The following is a 16994-nucleotide window of genomic DNA, read 5'->3' as shown; positions in this document are numbered from 1 at the left end:
CGGAGTTCTCTCTACCACGCGATGGACCCGGCACCCGCACGGTGAATCCATGGAATTCTAAGATATTCGTCTCTCGCTGAATAACCTCTTTTATCTACCAGAGAAAGTCCCTTTTTTCGGTAAAAAATTTAATTTCACGTGGATGAAGTCGCGGGCATCCGCTAGCATATCTATCTATAATTAATGTTTAAATTAAAAGCACGAGGCAGGCGGTAAAGTTTAATAATAAATCAAAATAATGGAAACTATTGTTGTTTATTTAACAGATTTTTTTTTTTTTTTTTTTTTTTTTTTTTTTTTTTTTTTTTTTTTTTTTTATTCTTTACAAGTTAGCCCTTGATGGAAAAGGGCTAACTTGTTAGAAGGAGGATGAAAATCCACACCCCTTTCGGTTTCTACACGGCATCGTACCGGAACGCTAAATCGCTTGGCGGTACGTCTTTGCCTGTAGGGTAGGTATTTAACTTGCATGATGGTAAACATTTATTATTAAATGTTTACCTAATTATCAACGTAAATAAAATGTAAGGCAAATTTTAATACAATGTACTCGTATATCTGTATTTACTAATATTTTATAGAGATATATTTTACAAGCAATGTTAGAAATTAAAAAATCATAATTTCAATATAAAATACTTTTCATACATTAAACAGATGGGTGAAGGTCGTTTCTAAGATCCGCATTAATCCGTAAATTCGTAAGGAAATCTGCATACCTACCTGAGAAATTTCTTAATTCTCTGCGTGTGTGAAGTCTGCTAATCCGCATCGGGCCAGCGTGGTGGACTATTAGCCTAACCACTCTCATTCTGAGAGGAGATTCGTACTCAACACAGCCGAATATGGGTTTACAATGGATTTTTTGCGGGATAAAAAGTAGCTTATGTGTTAATCCAGATTATAATCTCTGCTTCAAATTTCAGGTGATTCGGTTCAGAGGCCGAGGCGTGAAAGAGTAACAAACATTCATACCATCAAAATCATCAGTTGATGTAGATCACCAGTTCAACATGCATTTTTCGGGATAAAAAGTAGCCTATGCGTTAATCCAGAGTAGAATCTATTTTCATTCCAAATTTCAGCTAAATCGCTTCAGTAGTGGCGGCGTTAAAAAGTAACAAACATCCAAACATAAATACAAACTTCCGCGTTTATAATATTAGTAGGATTAATGAGTACTTACGTAAAGTATTCCTTGCAACATTGGTCCATGGCAAAGATGCAAAGTGTACCGAAGGTGGTCGGCACATCTGGTGGTATGGAGGAGGAACAGTCTTCGGAGGAGTGGTTCCTGGCGTACGTCGTGCCCTGGTTGCAGCACAGCTGGGTGATCTCTGACATTTGCTCTCCCAACGAGCCTGGAAAATACCAAAAATGTCGTGTAGAAACAGAAAGGGGTGTGGATTTTCATCCTCCTCCTAACAAGTTAGCCCGCTTCCATTTTAGATTGCATCATCACTTATCATTAGCACAGAACCATCAGGTGAGATTGTAATCAAGGGCTAACTTGTAAAAAATGAAAAAAATTAAAATATACAGGTTAAGTTAGGTAATTTGAGTCGTGATAGCCCAGTGGATGTGACCTATGCCTTCGGTTTGTAGAGTGTAGGTCTGTATCGAGTCCGGGGTATGCACCTCTAACATTTCAGTTATGTGCATTTTAAGAAGTTATATATCACGTGTCTCAAACGATGATGGAAAAACATCCTGAGGAAACCTGCATACCTAATAATTTTCTTAATTCGTTATCAACCCATATTCGGCTCACTGCTGAGCTCGAGTCTCCTCTCAGAATTAGAGGTGTTAGGCCAATAGTCCACCACGCTGGCCCAATGCGCATTGGCAGGCTTCACACACGCAGGGAATTGAGAAAATTCTCTGGTATGCAGGTATCCTCACGATGTTTTCCTTCACCGTTAGAGACACGTGATATTTAATTTTTTTTTTCTTAATTATCTAATAATAATTTTGCAATATACATTTATTCGCAATTTGAGATTTTATTTATACCATTTGTAACACCAATCGTTACCATGGCATAGAGTACTACTAGCGCCATCTAGAATCTATACTTATAATACGAATTCTGTACATTTTTTAGAAAGAAAGAAAAAACATTTATTTAAAAAATTGTGCCATACACCACAATGCCTAATTAAGCACTATTGTTGTGTCTGATGCTTCAACCACCTGATCAATTGAAAATCAAAACTAAAGTAGTTGAAGCATCAAAAACCACTTCGTCATGTTTGGCACAACCTTGAAAAAAGGTAACAGCTCAGCATTGTGCCGCATAAACCAAGCAAAGTACTTGGCCAAGCGGCGCTGATTTTCAGCTGCTACCTTGATCCAGGTGACACCACGGATATACATAGCCACAGTGACAATATGCTATATTATTACCTTTAAATTAAAAACAAACAACCTTGAATTAATATGCTAAATAATAGGATTACGCTAAACAAATAAAAGTGTTTCAACAAATTAAGCAACAATATAAAATTAAAAGGTATAAATAAAACACACACACATACACAATAATGATAAGCCTTATATCTAACAATCTACGAGTATAATAATTGAAACATGAAATGAGGAAATAAAATAAAAATAAAAACAAAAAGAAAAAAGAAAATATTTTTTTTGCATTAACTAGTTTACAAAACTACTGTACGTATGTACCTAAATAACGAAATCTATGAAGATTACTAGGAAATTTCATTCACTAAAGAAGTGAAAACTCCTTTTTACATTCTGTACATTGAAGATATTTTGAAAATTTTGGTTAGGGAGTCATAATCTATACTGAAGCTAAAAATATTTTTTTTCGATTTTTTGTTTGTGTGTCTGTCTTTATGTCTGTCCGTGGTTTTTTGTTATTCGGGCATCACGCTGAAACTACTGAATTAATTCAAATGAAACTTGGCACGGTTTAAGACCATAATATGGAGAAGGTTATAGGATACTTTTTATTGCGAAAATAAAATAAAAAGGAGGGTGAAATAGGGGTTGAAAGTTTGTATGGAAAGTCCTTCATTTTTAGAGTTACAGTTTTAAAAATTTGTTTATAAATCATAAAAAAATACGAAATATAATGGGATTCAAAAGTGGTGAAATAAGTTTATATTGATTTTAACGAACGAACGAAGACGCGGACGAAGTCGCAGGCGTCCGCTAGAACAGATTATATAAGATGTGGATCCGAAAGTATTCATAGGCATTAGGGATTTGTTCCTTTTGTTGTAGAGATCCTTGCGTAATGAAATGCCAAAAAAATCTCCGAATTGACGGCGGCTAATTGCCGCAACTGGTGACAAATTTTTCCTGACTGCGGACCTCTAAAACACCTGCTGCTTGTTACTCAAACAACATCAAATATTATCACAACATTACAAAATCATTTATCAGAATACCGACAGCAGATCTCGTGTTAAAGGAACGCGCTTATCAAACGCATGGTTTTGCAGTTATCACTGAACAAACAGTGAAACAGATACACGACACTTTACAGTTTCCTCGTCATTGTTATATAGAGCAAGATCTACATTTATTGATAAACTAGCGGACGCCCGCGACCTCGTCCGCGTGGAAATCAACCTAAACTTTCAAGCCCAATTTCATCACTTTATTGGTTAAATTTTAAATTTTTTTGAATTACATTATATTTTGTATTTTTTTACGATTTATGAACAAATTTTTAAAACTGTAATTTTAAAAATGAAAGACTTTCTATACAAACTTTCAACCCCTATTTCAACCCTTTCTCATTTTATTTCCGCAATAAAAAGTATCTTATAACCTTCTCCGTATTATGGTCTTAAACCGTGCCAAATTTCATTTGAATTCATTCAGTAGTTTCAGCGTGATGCCCGAATAACAAAAAAAACACAGACAGACGGAAAATCGAAAATTGTAGATTTTTATACAAGGGGCTAAAAAGACCCATTATATACGAGGTATTTTTAGGGCCCGAGACGAAGGCGAGGGCCGCCTAAATAGAAACCGAGTTTATAATGGGTTTAGCCCCACGTGTTACACTCTGCTTTTCACTACGATTGCGAGAAAATAAAATAGTTTAGTACAAAATTCAATGATTTATTTTAATTGAAAATTAAATGTACAAAATCTACAATTTTGGATATATGGGAGATGCTTTTACCCGGTAACATAATTTCCGACTACTTTGAAGATGAATAATGAATATATGAGGTAAACGTGGGAGATAATAGTTTAAAAAACTCCTTTCGTAAGTGAATCCATTCGTTGTTGTTTTCTTCACTTATTAAATTTTTCGTGGGTACGATAGGTAAGTATTTAAGTAAATGCGTCTCGACTCTCCAAATTAGGATCACCATTCTCACTAGACGAAGACAACAATAACAATTATTGTTGAAAAATATGTAAGTTACGGTCACAAATTTACAATGAATTTCGGAAAAAAATCAAGTGTGTATTATTCACGCCAATTGTTTTTTAAATTCTCGCTTTTTAATTTTATTTTTTTCACATGAGAAAAAGGCAAAGGTATTACACCGTAAAGGATGTTTCATGTCTTCAAATCTCGCTCTATTCGCAACTCAATAAAAATTAAATAAAAAAATAAACGCATTCTACAGACAAGAACGCTGCATTTCATTCCAATTTAAAGTTTTTTATTTATTTTTCAAAACAATTAGGGCCTTACCTATAATGTATAGTAGGCTAGTACTTGGCTAGTACTCGTAACAGACAAGAATTAAAAAACAAAATTACTTTAGCCCCTAGAGGCTAAAATGCTTGTTTAGCCCCGCTGTGGAGTGGTAATATGAAAGTGTTTTTGAGCAAGAGTAGTGAAAAAAATATTTTTAGCTTCAGTATCCATTATATTTACATTATATCCCCCCAACAAAAACTTTCAAAATATCTTCAATGTACAGAATATACAAAATGTACAGAAGTCGTATTATAAGAATAGATTCTAGATGGCGCTGGCTTCTTTTATGCCACGGTAACGTTTGTTGTTACAAATGGTATAAATAAAATCTCAAATTGCGAAGAAATGTATAGAAACCGACCAGTTTTATTATATGTATAGATTGCCTGCAACGGTGGTAGTGTTCAAATAGTTGACTTTTCAAAGGATTTGGGATTTGTAGGATATTCCCAGTTAGTATGGATGTTCGTTACTCTTTGACGCGAAAAAGCTACGGAATTCCACGCGGACGAAATCTCGGGCGTCTGCTAGTATTAAATAAAATCAAGGTATGTGGCAAGGATATTTTATACTAGGTATAGATATATTACGAGCTTCAAAATCACCGCAAAAAGTGATCCGAATTTAATTCTACTGAGCGCACAGGTAGGGTAGACCTGGACCAATTAAGAAAACCTTAATCGGCTCAGTCGGGGATCAAACCCAGAAATTCCAAAGGGTTTGAACCTAGGACCTCAAAATACATTGCCGAGCACATCAGCCACTGGGCCATGGAGTGTAACACTTATTTATTTATCATTTAGAAGTTAAGCCCTTGACCACAATCTCACCAGATGGTAAGTGATGTAATCTAAAATGGAAGCGGGCTAACTTGTTACGAGGTGGACGAAAATCCACACCCCTTTCGGTTTTTACACGACATCGTACCGGAACGCTAAATCGCTCGGCAGTACGTCTTTGATAGTAGGGTGATAACTAGCCACGGCCGAAGCCCCCTACCAGCCAGACCTGGACCAAATAAAAAAAAAATCTATCGACCCAGACGTGGATCGAATCTCGGACGTCCGTCTTGTAAATCCACCGCGCTTACCACTGCGCCATGGGGGCGTCTGTTACTGTATAACGTACTCTACGAGCTTCAAAGATATGATTCTACTTCCTTACCCCTAAAATATCCAACTTTTATATTCCAAAAAGAACCCAGTAACTCAAAATACATTGCCTAGCAAATTAACCACTGGACCAACAATTAAGTATACCTACTTTTTGTTTTTAATTCTTTACAAGTTAGCCCTTGATTACAATCTCACCTGATGGAAAGTGATGATGCAATCTAAGATGGAAGTGGACTAACTTCTTAGGAGGAGGATGAAAATCCACACCCCTTTCGGTTTCTAAACGACATCGCACCGGAACGCTAAATCGCTTGGCGGTACGTCTTTGTCAGTACTCCCACCAGCCAGACCTGGACTAATCGAGAACACCTGAACTGCCCAGCCGGGGATCGAACCCAGGACCTTCATGTAAATCCACCGCGCTTACCACTGCGCCACGGAGATCGTCATAACATACATTACTTAGCCCCATTATTAATTTACATTTAAATTAAATTTTTAAGTACTTACCATAAGCAGAGCGCAAAGGCAGCAAACACAAACACAAAACCAACCACATTGTCACTTACAAACAAACACTTCAATACACAAATTAATTAATCTATGATCTTATCCCATTTCACTCTGTCACAATACATTAGAAAGGGATGACGCTATATTAAAAATAGCATGTTTGATTAAATGCCTAATTTTTTAATCTATATTGTAACCGAAGTATGGTGGTACAAGTTAGTTTAATAAATTAAGTTTATAATCGGATCCTTGGATGCAGGAGACCGTCTTGAGTGCGTACGCGACGCAATCTATTTTCGGTCGCCTTGCGTCGCAGCTCTCTCTGTCTTGTCAAAGATTATTCTCGAATTTTACAGATGTGCCTTGTGAGACGTCGATGACCTAAAATTAAAGAATTGAAAATTTCCATACTTTTTGGGGTTCTAGGGTAAATCGGGAACGTTTCATTCATTCATTCATTCATTTATTTGTTGAAAATACAAACAGTAAAATTATGTATTCGACCATTTCTAGCGTACAACAGTTACAAAAACACGAGTAATTAAAATAAAAAAGACAATAGCAATTAAGTTAAATCAAACATAATTGTGACGATATGTTTAGTAATTATATTTTAAATGTCAAATATAAAAGTACCTAGAAAAGATATCATATAAAATAAAATAAGATAATTAAATTAATAAATATACCAACACAATATTTATGAAATAATATTGCCGTGAGAGCCGTGATAGCCGAGTGGGTATGACCTCTGCCTCCGATTCCGGAGGGTGTGGGTTCGAATCCGGTCCGGGGCATGCACCTCCAACTTTTCAGTTGTGTGCATTTTAAGAAATTAAATATCACGTGTCTCAATCGGTGAAGGAAAAACATCGTGAGGAAACCTGCATACCAGAGAATTATCTTAATTCTCTGCGTGTGTGAAGTCTGCCAATCCGCATTGGGCCAGCGTGGTGGACTATTGGCCTAACCCCTCTCATTCTGGGTTGATGACGACGATACCTGGGTTCCCTGGGCCGGCGTTGTGAAATAAATCAAGAAAATTCGAGTTAACCATTTAAAGTCGTAGGTATAAATCAATGACTATTAACACTGGAGCGTCTGCGATAAGCGATTCTACAGTGTCCCTTCTATAAGATAAAGTCTGCATGCAAGATGCTGCATAAGTAAGCATATTGAGGACCATTTTATTTGCTGCCCCAGGGCTTTGTTGTTTTAGTGAAAACATTGCATTTCTCTTTTTAACTGGTGCAATTGGCAAAAGAACCGGTAGGAACTTTTGAATCAATTAAAAAAGAAGGTTCTTTAATCAACCTAATTGTACATCTACAAAGAGGAAAGATTTTTTGTTTGTTTGTTGCGAAAAACTTATATAAAGCATTTAGCATTAAGTTTTATCAGCGACTAACATAGTATCCTACTAATATTATAAACGCGAAAGTTTATATGGATGTTTGTTACTCTTTAACGCCGCTACTACTGAAGCGATTTGGCTGAAATTTGAAGTGGAAATAGATTTTACTCTAGACTAACACATAGGCTACTTTTTATCCCTGAAAAATCCGTGGTTCCCGCGGGATTTTTGAGAAACTGAATTTCACGCGAACGAAGTCGCAGGCGTCCAGTAGTAATATATATTCATCTTCCTACGGGAACGGAAACTACGCAGATAAAACGTTTGCATGTACCTGTATTATACAACCCACTGCCTTATTGGTCCCGTGGTTAGCTAGTTCAGTTACAATGAGGTCCAGGGTTCGATCCCGGTCAAGCCAACAAAAAAATACATTATTGGAATTTTTCTTACAAGAAAAATCTTGATCCTTCTCTGGCCTGGAGTTGGGAAGTTGGCGGTGGTAGTACCAACTCCAACTTCCCACCTCCAACTTCCCACCTCCATGCTTCGTAGAGCACGTAAAGCCGTCAGTTCTGCGCCTGATCTCTCACCGGTCTTGTCGGTCTGCCGTCCATTGGACTATGAGAGTGAGGAAATAGAGAGTGCACCTGTGCTTGCTCACACACTTGTGCACTATTATCTTCTGCGTTTATGGTTAAATAAACAATTCTGTCGGGAGCATATTATTATACACACCACTTATTGGAACATATGCATGTTCATCACACAAATATCTTTAATTAATTATCTTTAATTATTATTTAGATTTAATTATCTTTAAATTATTAGTTTTTATAGTTTTAAAATTTCTTTCTTCTTTTTTTATTTGTCGTCTTTTGTGTATTATGTGTGTGTGTCAAAATAAAATATTTTCTTTCTTCTAAATATTTTACAGTTGTGGAAATCGAACCCACGGCCTCGGACGCAGTAGGCCAATTAATATCATCATCAATAACAACCCATATTCGGCTCACTGTTGAGCACGAGTCTCCTCTTAGAATGAGACGGTTTAGGCCTTAGTCCACCACGCTGGCTAAATGCGGATTCGCAGACTTCACACACTTAAAGAATTAAGAAAATTCTCAGGTGTGCAGGTTTCCTCACAATGTTTTTCCTTCACCGTTTGAGACACGTGATATTTAATTTCTTTAAATGCACACAACTGAAAAGTTGGAGGTACATGTCCCCGAACCTACGCCCTCCGAATTGAAGGCAAAGGTCATATCCACTGGGCTATAACGTCTCTCGCCAATTAATATACAAAAGCTAATATTTGATACTATCCACTTCTACACAGAAGCACTCAGTGTACTGTGAACTGTTATCACTATTACATATTTGTATAACTTATCGCTTTCTCGGAATGCTTTTGTTGTGCCAATATAAATATCTGTCTGTCTGTCACACAGAACATAGAAAATGCTAAAGCTAACGCTTTAGCAATAGATAGACCAAGAGCCAAGTATAAGAAGACGTATGCGTTTGTATGCAGACGCCCGCGACTTCAGGTTTTTTTTTTAATTATTTTATTGATAAGATATAACAATTATTTAAGAGCGCGCAGCGCGTCGGTACGATATGGATAAAATTCGAATCGCAAGCGAGACGCCGAATTAAGACTTTCACGTGAGTGAAAAGCACGGAGCGATTGACGCGCGACGCAAATTTTATGACGTGAGCGCCAAAACCATTTTTACCTAATTGCAAGTAAATTAAACAACATAACGAAAAACAAAATGGCCATGTTAAAGATATATACCTAATTTTCTATACAAAACAAAAATTTAAGAAAATAAGTTTGCTTTTCCTGAGATTGAAAGCAAAATGTGAGCAAAACATGTATTTTTCAAAAAAATAAACTATCGAGAAAAGTTTTACAAATTGTATATTTTGTATAGTCATAACGAAGCTAACACTTTGAAATATCATTTACCCAAATATCAGGCTCCTAACTTTTCCAGAATCTGAGATCCAGAACCATTTGTAACCACCAAATTACATATTGCACACTCTTAACATATCGATACTCTCGCCAAACTGTACAGATAGTTTGTTGGCGAGTTGACGCTCATTATTCTAGTTATTATTGAAAAGTAATTGCTAAATCTAATTTTAATAAGATACTTTAAACTAAGATAACCTAAGAATTTAATATTATAAAAAAAAATTGAAAAAATTACAAAAGGTGGACGAAAGAAATTTAAATTAATAAAGAGTTGGAATTCAGTTTTTCACAAATCCCGCGGGAACCATGGATTTTCTGGGATGAAAAGTAGCCTATGTGTTAATCCAGAGTGAAATCTATTTCCATTCCAAATTTCAGCCAAATCTCTTCAGTAGCCGCAGCGTAAAGGAGGAACAAACATACACACACACTTACACACAAACTTTCGTCGTCATCAACCCACATCCGGCTCACTGCTGAGCTCGAGTCTCCTCTCAGAAAGAGAGGGGTAAGGCCAATAGTCCACCCCGCTGGCCCAATGCGGATTGGCAGACTTCACACACGCAGAGAATTAAGATAATTCTCTGTTTTTTATCCCGGAAGAAGTTACTTTTTATCCCGGAAAAGTCCATGGTTCGCGAGGGATTTGTGAAAAACTAAATTTCACGCGGACGAAGTCGCGGGCGGGCTAGTAATAAATACATATACCTAACTAAATCTTCCTAGAAACTTATTTACGTCATACAAAAACAAATAATTATAACTGCAATCATCTGTAATTTTAATGTTTGTTACATAATTATACATTATAAATATACATTATAAATAAATCATATAAAATGTACGGATTTGTAATGAGAGCAAGCAATAATTTCAAGAAAGCATCAACATATGTTCATCTGTACAAAACACTAGTTCGTTCACAACTAGAATATGCTGTTGCTATTTGGAACCCTCATTATGAAAAATATGTTAAGAGCCTTGAAACTGTTCAGAAAAAATTCTTAAGGACTATGCACTACAAATGTACGAGAAACCGCTTATCCTATGACCAACTTTTAAAAAGATATAAACTGCTCGACTTAAAATCAAGACGTAAGCAATTGGAAGTCATGCTTTTATACGATCTGTGTCACAATAAATATGATTGTACAGCTTTAACGCGTAAACTCTGCTATAGTGTGCCATATAAAATGCGTGCACGTAGTGGTCGCGAACATCGACTGTTTGCAACTACTAGGTGCCGCACAAATGCAGGTAAACGGTCACCAATAGTAAGAATGACACAGACGTATAATAAGCACTTCAAAAACATAGACATTTTTGCCAGTCGAGTAGGTACTTTTAAAAAGTTGGTCATCGGTACACTTAAAAGCGATTAATAATTTTGCTATTTATTTATATACTTTAATTTTTATTGTAATTGTGTCATTTCTTTTTTTGTTTTTTTTTTATTTCATTATTTTCTTTTCTTTGTATAAAAGCACTTTGTTAGATAATTTAATTTGAATATCATTTTTATCAGCCCCATCTACATTTTGTATAATTACTCGTGGATAGAGATGTGGGTTGTGTATGTAAACTATTTGTTTTTAAATTTACTTTAAGTTTTGTAATATATATTATTGTACACAACTGTTTTCGATCCCAAATAAATAAAATAAAAAATAAATAAAATAATTACTTTGTCATTAGTTATTATACAATTTTGAAAATTGTTCTTTTTTTAAAAAATCAAGTTACCTCGTTCCGTGTCTCGGACGACGTACTTACATTCGGTACCTAGTTGTAAGATGCTGGGTTTGAGATTCTATATAAAAATGTCATCCGGTGCTTACAGCTGGATTTCTCACAGTAGGTAAATTATATTTTATCAATTGATTTTATGTTTATTTTAATAGGTTAATAAATAACAAAATAATCAATAGGTCACCAATATCGCCATTGAGGTTTTATTTTTCGTATATTGATATAAGGCGACGATGTTGATTAGTAGGTATATTTATCATTTCACTGATTGTAATAATAGTAAAAGGATAGAAAATAAAAGCTTAACAAATAGATGAAACGGTGTGGAATGGTGAAGTGGTAAAGATGTAATGAATGGGCGAAACAATATATCCACGCATGCGTGGTCGAGGGAATTCTAAATATGAAATGAATCTGGAATGTGATTGTAGATGGCCTAACCTAAAGTGGGCGAACGAAAGAGTTCGTTCGCCACACCAGCAGACTTGAGCTAATTTACAAAATTAAAATCGTAAAATAACCCGACCTGGGAATCGAACCCAGGACCTCTGTTAAAAGCCATAGTACTACCAACTGCATCAGAGAGGTCGTTAAAAAACCTACCTATTACTGTAGTGACGGTGGACCCTTAGAATGAAGCCGCATTTTAACTCTATGACCTTCCTGTCAACAAAAAGTCATTACTTACGGGGTCGAGAGTTCGGTTCTCGACTTGGCAGACATAAATAAAAAAAGCGCATTCCTACAATATGCCTTCCATGAATTGCTATCAAGGTTTATTTTTCAAAATTGACTTACCCACTGGCATATCAAAAAACCTCGCGAATTATTTTTTTACAAAGACAAAAAATTTACTGCGATCTCATTTAAGCTGCCTGCCACCAAAGCGGAGCGAGGGTGCGGAGCGGAGTTGCAGACTATGTGTTAAATAAATAAATGTTAGATTTAATTTATTTAACCCCACTCCGCTTACCGGTTTTATATGAATTTTTAAACTAGCTCGCACGTCCCTGTCCACTTCAGAGGAACGGAGATTTTGTGCAATCCTATTGGTTAATATTTCTCCGTTTCTCGGCTCCGCTGCCTCACTCCGCTTCGGTGGACTGGTAGCCTTAATGTTAAGTAACAATATAGTTTCCAATTCGCTACAGTTGGCAAGGAAACATAGAGTAAGGAATTGTACGCTGCAATAAAGCCGCCTTTGCATGCATAGGTATTTTTAAAACCTTTTTTATATTGTCTTTCGTACAGTATAATGATTTTCTGTGTAGACTGAGTAGCCCAGTGGCTATGTGCATTATAAGAAACTAGCGGACGCCCGCGACTTCGTCCGCGTAAATTTCGATGTCAACTTTACTACTACCCCTACCCTACCCTACCACTACCCCAACCCTACCGTACCCAACCCCTACATCTACCCTACCCCTACCCTCCCCTACTCCTACCCCCACCCTACCCCAAAGCTACCCCTACCTTACCTACACCCTACCCCTACCTTACCTACACCCTACCCCTACCCTCCCTGTACCCTATCCCTTTCCTACCCCTATCCCACCCGTACCCCTATCTCACGCCTATCCTACCCGTACCTCTACCCTACCACTACCCTACCTCTACCCCTACCCTACCACTACCCTAAACCCGGCCCTAAACCTACCCTACCGCTACACTACCCCTACGCTTCCCTACCCGTACCCTACTTTACCCTGTAACTTCTCTACCTTACTCCTACCCTTAGCAAAATCGGTCCAGTCCTTCGAGAGTGGTGGTATGACCAAGAGAAATAGAGACTTCTATGCCAATAATATAAAGAGGTAAAGTTCGTGTGGTTGTAGGAGGTAATCTCTGGATCTACTGGACCGATTTGGAAAATTGTTTTACCAATAGAAAGCTACGTTATTTGCGAGTGTCATAGGCTATGTTTGATCCCCATATTCACACGGGAACAGGAACTACGTAAATGAAAGCGCCGGGCGTTATATAGCGGAATTTCTGCATCTTTTAGAAATTTTGTATTATCTCCGAAACTACTTAAGTAATTAACATACTGTAAAGGGCAAATCTTATCTCCATAATATCCTTGTGATTATTAAATAATTTATTTTAATAAGAATTAAAGTTTAGTTGTATAAATAATGACGTAAACCTAAGTATATAAAATTAATAATTTTTAAAACACAAAAGGTACTATAACTGCTAATATATAGAAGATAGATATATGGTGTCGCGGACTTTTTTGTAGAACTTTTAAAGATACATAAGGTCTCCATACATTAATTTCAATTTTACACAATAGTTAAGGCAGCGCATGCGAATAAGTCTGTTTAAGAGGATTTTCAGTCCGACCTGTATGACAAAAACTGTGATAACTCGGCTAATATATATGATACCAATATAAAATATAGCCTATAGCACTCCCCGATAATGTAGCATTCTACTGGTGAAAGAATTTTTAAAATCGGACCAGTAGTTCCGAAGATTACCCCATTTAAAAAATGTGACAAACTTACAAACTTACAAACTTTACCTCTTTATAATATTAGTATAGATTAAATATCACATGTCTCGAACGCTGAAAGAAAAACATCGTGAGGAAACCTGTACAGCTGGGGATTTTCCTAATTCTCTACGTGTGTGAAGTCTGCCAATCCGCATGGGGCCAGTGTGGTGGACTATTGGCCTAACCCCTCTCATTCTCAAAGGATAATCGTGCTCAACAGTGAGGCCAAGGTCTTCAAGCAGTTTAAGGATTAAGCTCCTAAAATAAAAACAATTTTAATTCTAAAGTTATGAATGTATGCAAACTGCCATCAAAGGAGTTGAATACGAAGGGCATTACATAATCGATGTACTCAGAATCGATTAATATTCGAGTCACACCTCGCAACTCGACCTTCACCGATAGAACCGATGAATGAATTCAAGATATAACTAAATATTCGCATTATAATATTATAAACGGCATAATATACAAGAATTAACCAAATGATTTAACCATTGCCTCCCATTTTTCAACGATTAACTAGCCATGCCTACCCATAGACCACGCAAAAGCGATAGCGAAAATCCCACTTTTTTTAAGGATACAAAAGTCCTTATATTCGGGTCACTTTTAAGCACGAATCTCCTCTTAGAATGAGAGGGGTCAGGCTAATAGTCCATGCTGGCCCAAAGCGGATTGGCAGACTTCTCAGAAAATTCTCAGATATGCAAGTTTTCTCACGATTTTTCCTACACTGTTTGATTGAATACACGTAATAATTTCTTAAAATGCACATAAGTGAAAAGTTGGGGTTCATTCCCCGGACCGGATTCGAACCTACTCCCTCCTAATCGAAGACAGATGTCAAATCTACGCTATCACAGCTCACGGTTGTTTGGGTATTCAATGAGGGTGCAATTACATCCCTTACAAAGGGAAAGTTACAGTAAGTATCATCAAATAAGATTGTAAGCGTCAAATAATATTTTTACATTTCTTTCAAAACCATAACTTAAGACCATAGACGATGAATTTCGTTATCAACCCATATTCAGCTCACTGCTGAGCTCGAGTCTCCTCTGAGAATGAGAGGGGTTAGGCCAATAGTCCACCACGCTGGCCCAATGCGGACTGGCAGACTTCATACACGTAGAGAATTAAGAAAATTCTCTGGTATACACACACACATAATATAGGTTTCCTCACGATGTTTTTCTTGAGACACGTGATATCTAATTTCTTAAAATGCACACAACTGAAAAGTTGGAGGTGCATGCCCCGGACCGGATTCGAACCCACACCCTCCGGAATCGGAAGCAGGGGTCATATCCACTGGGCTATCACGGTTCTTCACTGGAATGTAAACTTTAACAATGTATGATTTTTAAAAAGCAATGATTGCCTGCTCTTCTAAGCATATCCTGCGTTCCGAACTGGTGGAAGCCTTTACAAATAGATTTAAAATAATGAATTTTGAATTTTGATGTAAGCACCTCACGGCGCCAAATGACCATGAGGTAACCATCAATCAAACACAATATAGCAACACATGGCATCAAGGCGAACCACGTTACATCACGCAAAAGGCATTGTTAACTTTGCTATTTTACGTGGAAACGCTAAAAACGGCCGAAAAAGGTGTTAACACCCACCGCATGGATTAGATGTTAGACTGTGGTCTAACAGGTGGCGTTTTAAATAAATTAATTTATGTTTTTAGGGTTTTAAACTACAAAAGAAAATGCCGGAACCTTTATAACCAATGATTAGTTTAATACTGTAGTTATGTTACGTGCCTACAAATTCACCGCAAAAAGTGATACGAATTTAGCGACTCAACTGAGCGCACACATGCACAGCGTTGTTTTTACATACATTATATATTTATATCTTACACTTTCCTAAACATACAAATCGACATTGTACACATTATTTAGGTATTATGTGTTTAATTAGCTTCTTAAAGCGACTAAATGAAATTAAGACAGTTTACATTTTGACTACCTTAGTTGTGATGCGTTAGTGCCCTATCTCTGGTATAAAATACTATCGGACGCCCGCAACTTCGTCCACCCTTAAACCTCCTTAATCCGGCCTTCTCACAAAATCCGTTTTTAATAGACCACTACTATCTATAAGCTATCTCCCTGAAAATTTTCATCTTTGTACATCAAGCGGTTTTTAAGATTTCGTGGTGATTGATCTTTGCATTTATATATTAAGAATTATAAAAGCTTATAATATTTTAAGACGATACTTTGTTGCCCCCTGTGCGTATAAGTGGTATATGGTCTGCTTGATATACAATCAAGCGGTACCTTTATCACTTTTACTTTGTTATTGTTTGTCAAGATCTTGGAAACACGTTGAATCACACACACTCAAGTTGAAATTAATCCATATATCCGGTTTTTCAGTCCAATGAAGCTGTATAAAAATCGAACCATCAAGAAAACGTACAAAATTGATACGATCGCTCAATAAGGGCGATGCCTCATTAGCGCGTTGCACTACGGTGCGTCGTCGCAAAAAAGATGCGCCTGTTTGTTTCGACATTTCTTTTTCTTTATTCTTTACAAGTTAACCCCTAATTAATCTCACCTAATGGTAATGGTGATGATGCAATCTAAGATGGAAGCATGCTAACTTGTTAGGAGGAAAATGAAAATCCATATCCCTTTCGGTTGCTACACGACATCGTAACTGAACGCTAAATCGCTTAGCGGTCTTTGGTTGCCTCCCAGCCAGACCTAGACCAATTAAGAAAACCTTAATCACACTCACCTACCTGGGGATCAAACCCTGGCCCTCCGTCTTGTAAATCCACCGCGCATATCACTGCGCCACGGAGGCCGTCAAATTCATTCATTTCATTCTCAAGGGAATTAAAATTCAAGGGATACTTTCCGTTAATTGTTGATGAGATTTGGTAGGTAAGTCATATACTATAGATAGGTAAGTACTCTAAATAAAAATAATTCTGAAAAATATGCTGGACCTACTTATAAGGCCAACCGTAAGTAACCGCGTTTCCGCTTTTCGTTGTTTGTAGCGAACACAAAAACGCTCTTTGTGTGGCCCGCGTTCTCTATATGTTT

The 16994-nt window shown here is 36.9% G+C and overlaps 1 protein-coding gene across 2 annotated transcripts in view; it reads right to left on the bottom strand.

The window, feature by feature from the left end:
* LOC112054241 (fibulin-2) overlaps window positions 1-6624 on the bottom strand; it is a 35528-nt gene extending 28904 nt beyond the window's left edge. The window contains exons 1-2 of one of the 2 annotated variants that reach the window (XM_052889220.1): window positions 6322-6624; window positions 1187-1361 (exon numbers count right to left, since the gene is read on the bottom strand). In XM_052889220.1, the coding sequence (XP_052745180.1) occupies window positions 1187-1361; window positions 6322-6370 (224 nt within the window). In that variant the 5' untranslated portion in view covers window positions 6371-6624. The remainder of the gene's footprint in view (window positions 1-1186; window positions 1362-6321) is intronic. The other variant, XM_052889219.1, reaches the window with a different exon arrangement.
* Between the last annotated feature and the right edge of the window lie 10370 nt (window positions 6625-16994).

The sequence above is a fragment of the Bicyclus anynana genome, chromosome 25 (genome assembly GCF_947172395.1).
Source record: "Bicyclus anynana chromosome 25, ilBicAnyn1.1, whole genome shotgun sequence".
NCBI classification, from domain to species: Eukaryota; Metazoa; Arthropoda; class Insecta; order Lepidoptera; family Nymphalidae; genus Bicyclus; species Bicyclus anynana.
This window is presented reverse-complemented; position numbering and strand designations above follow the sequence as displayed.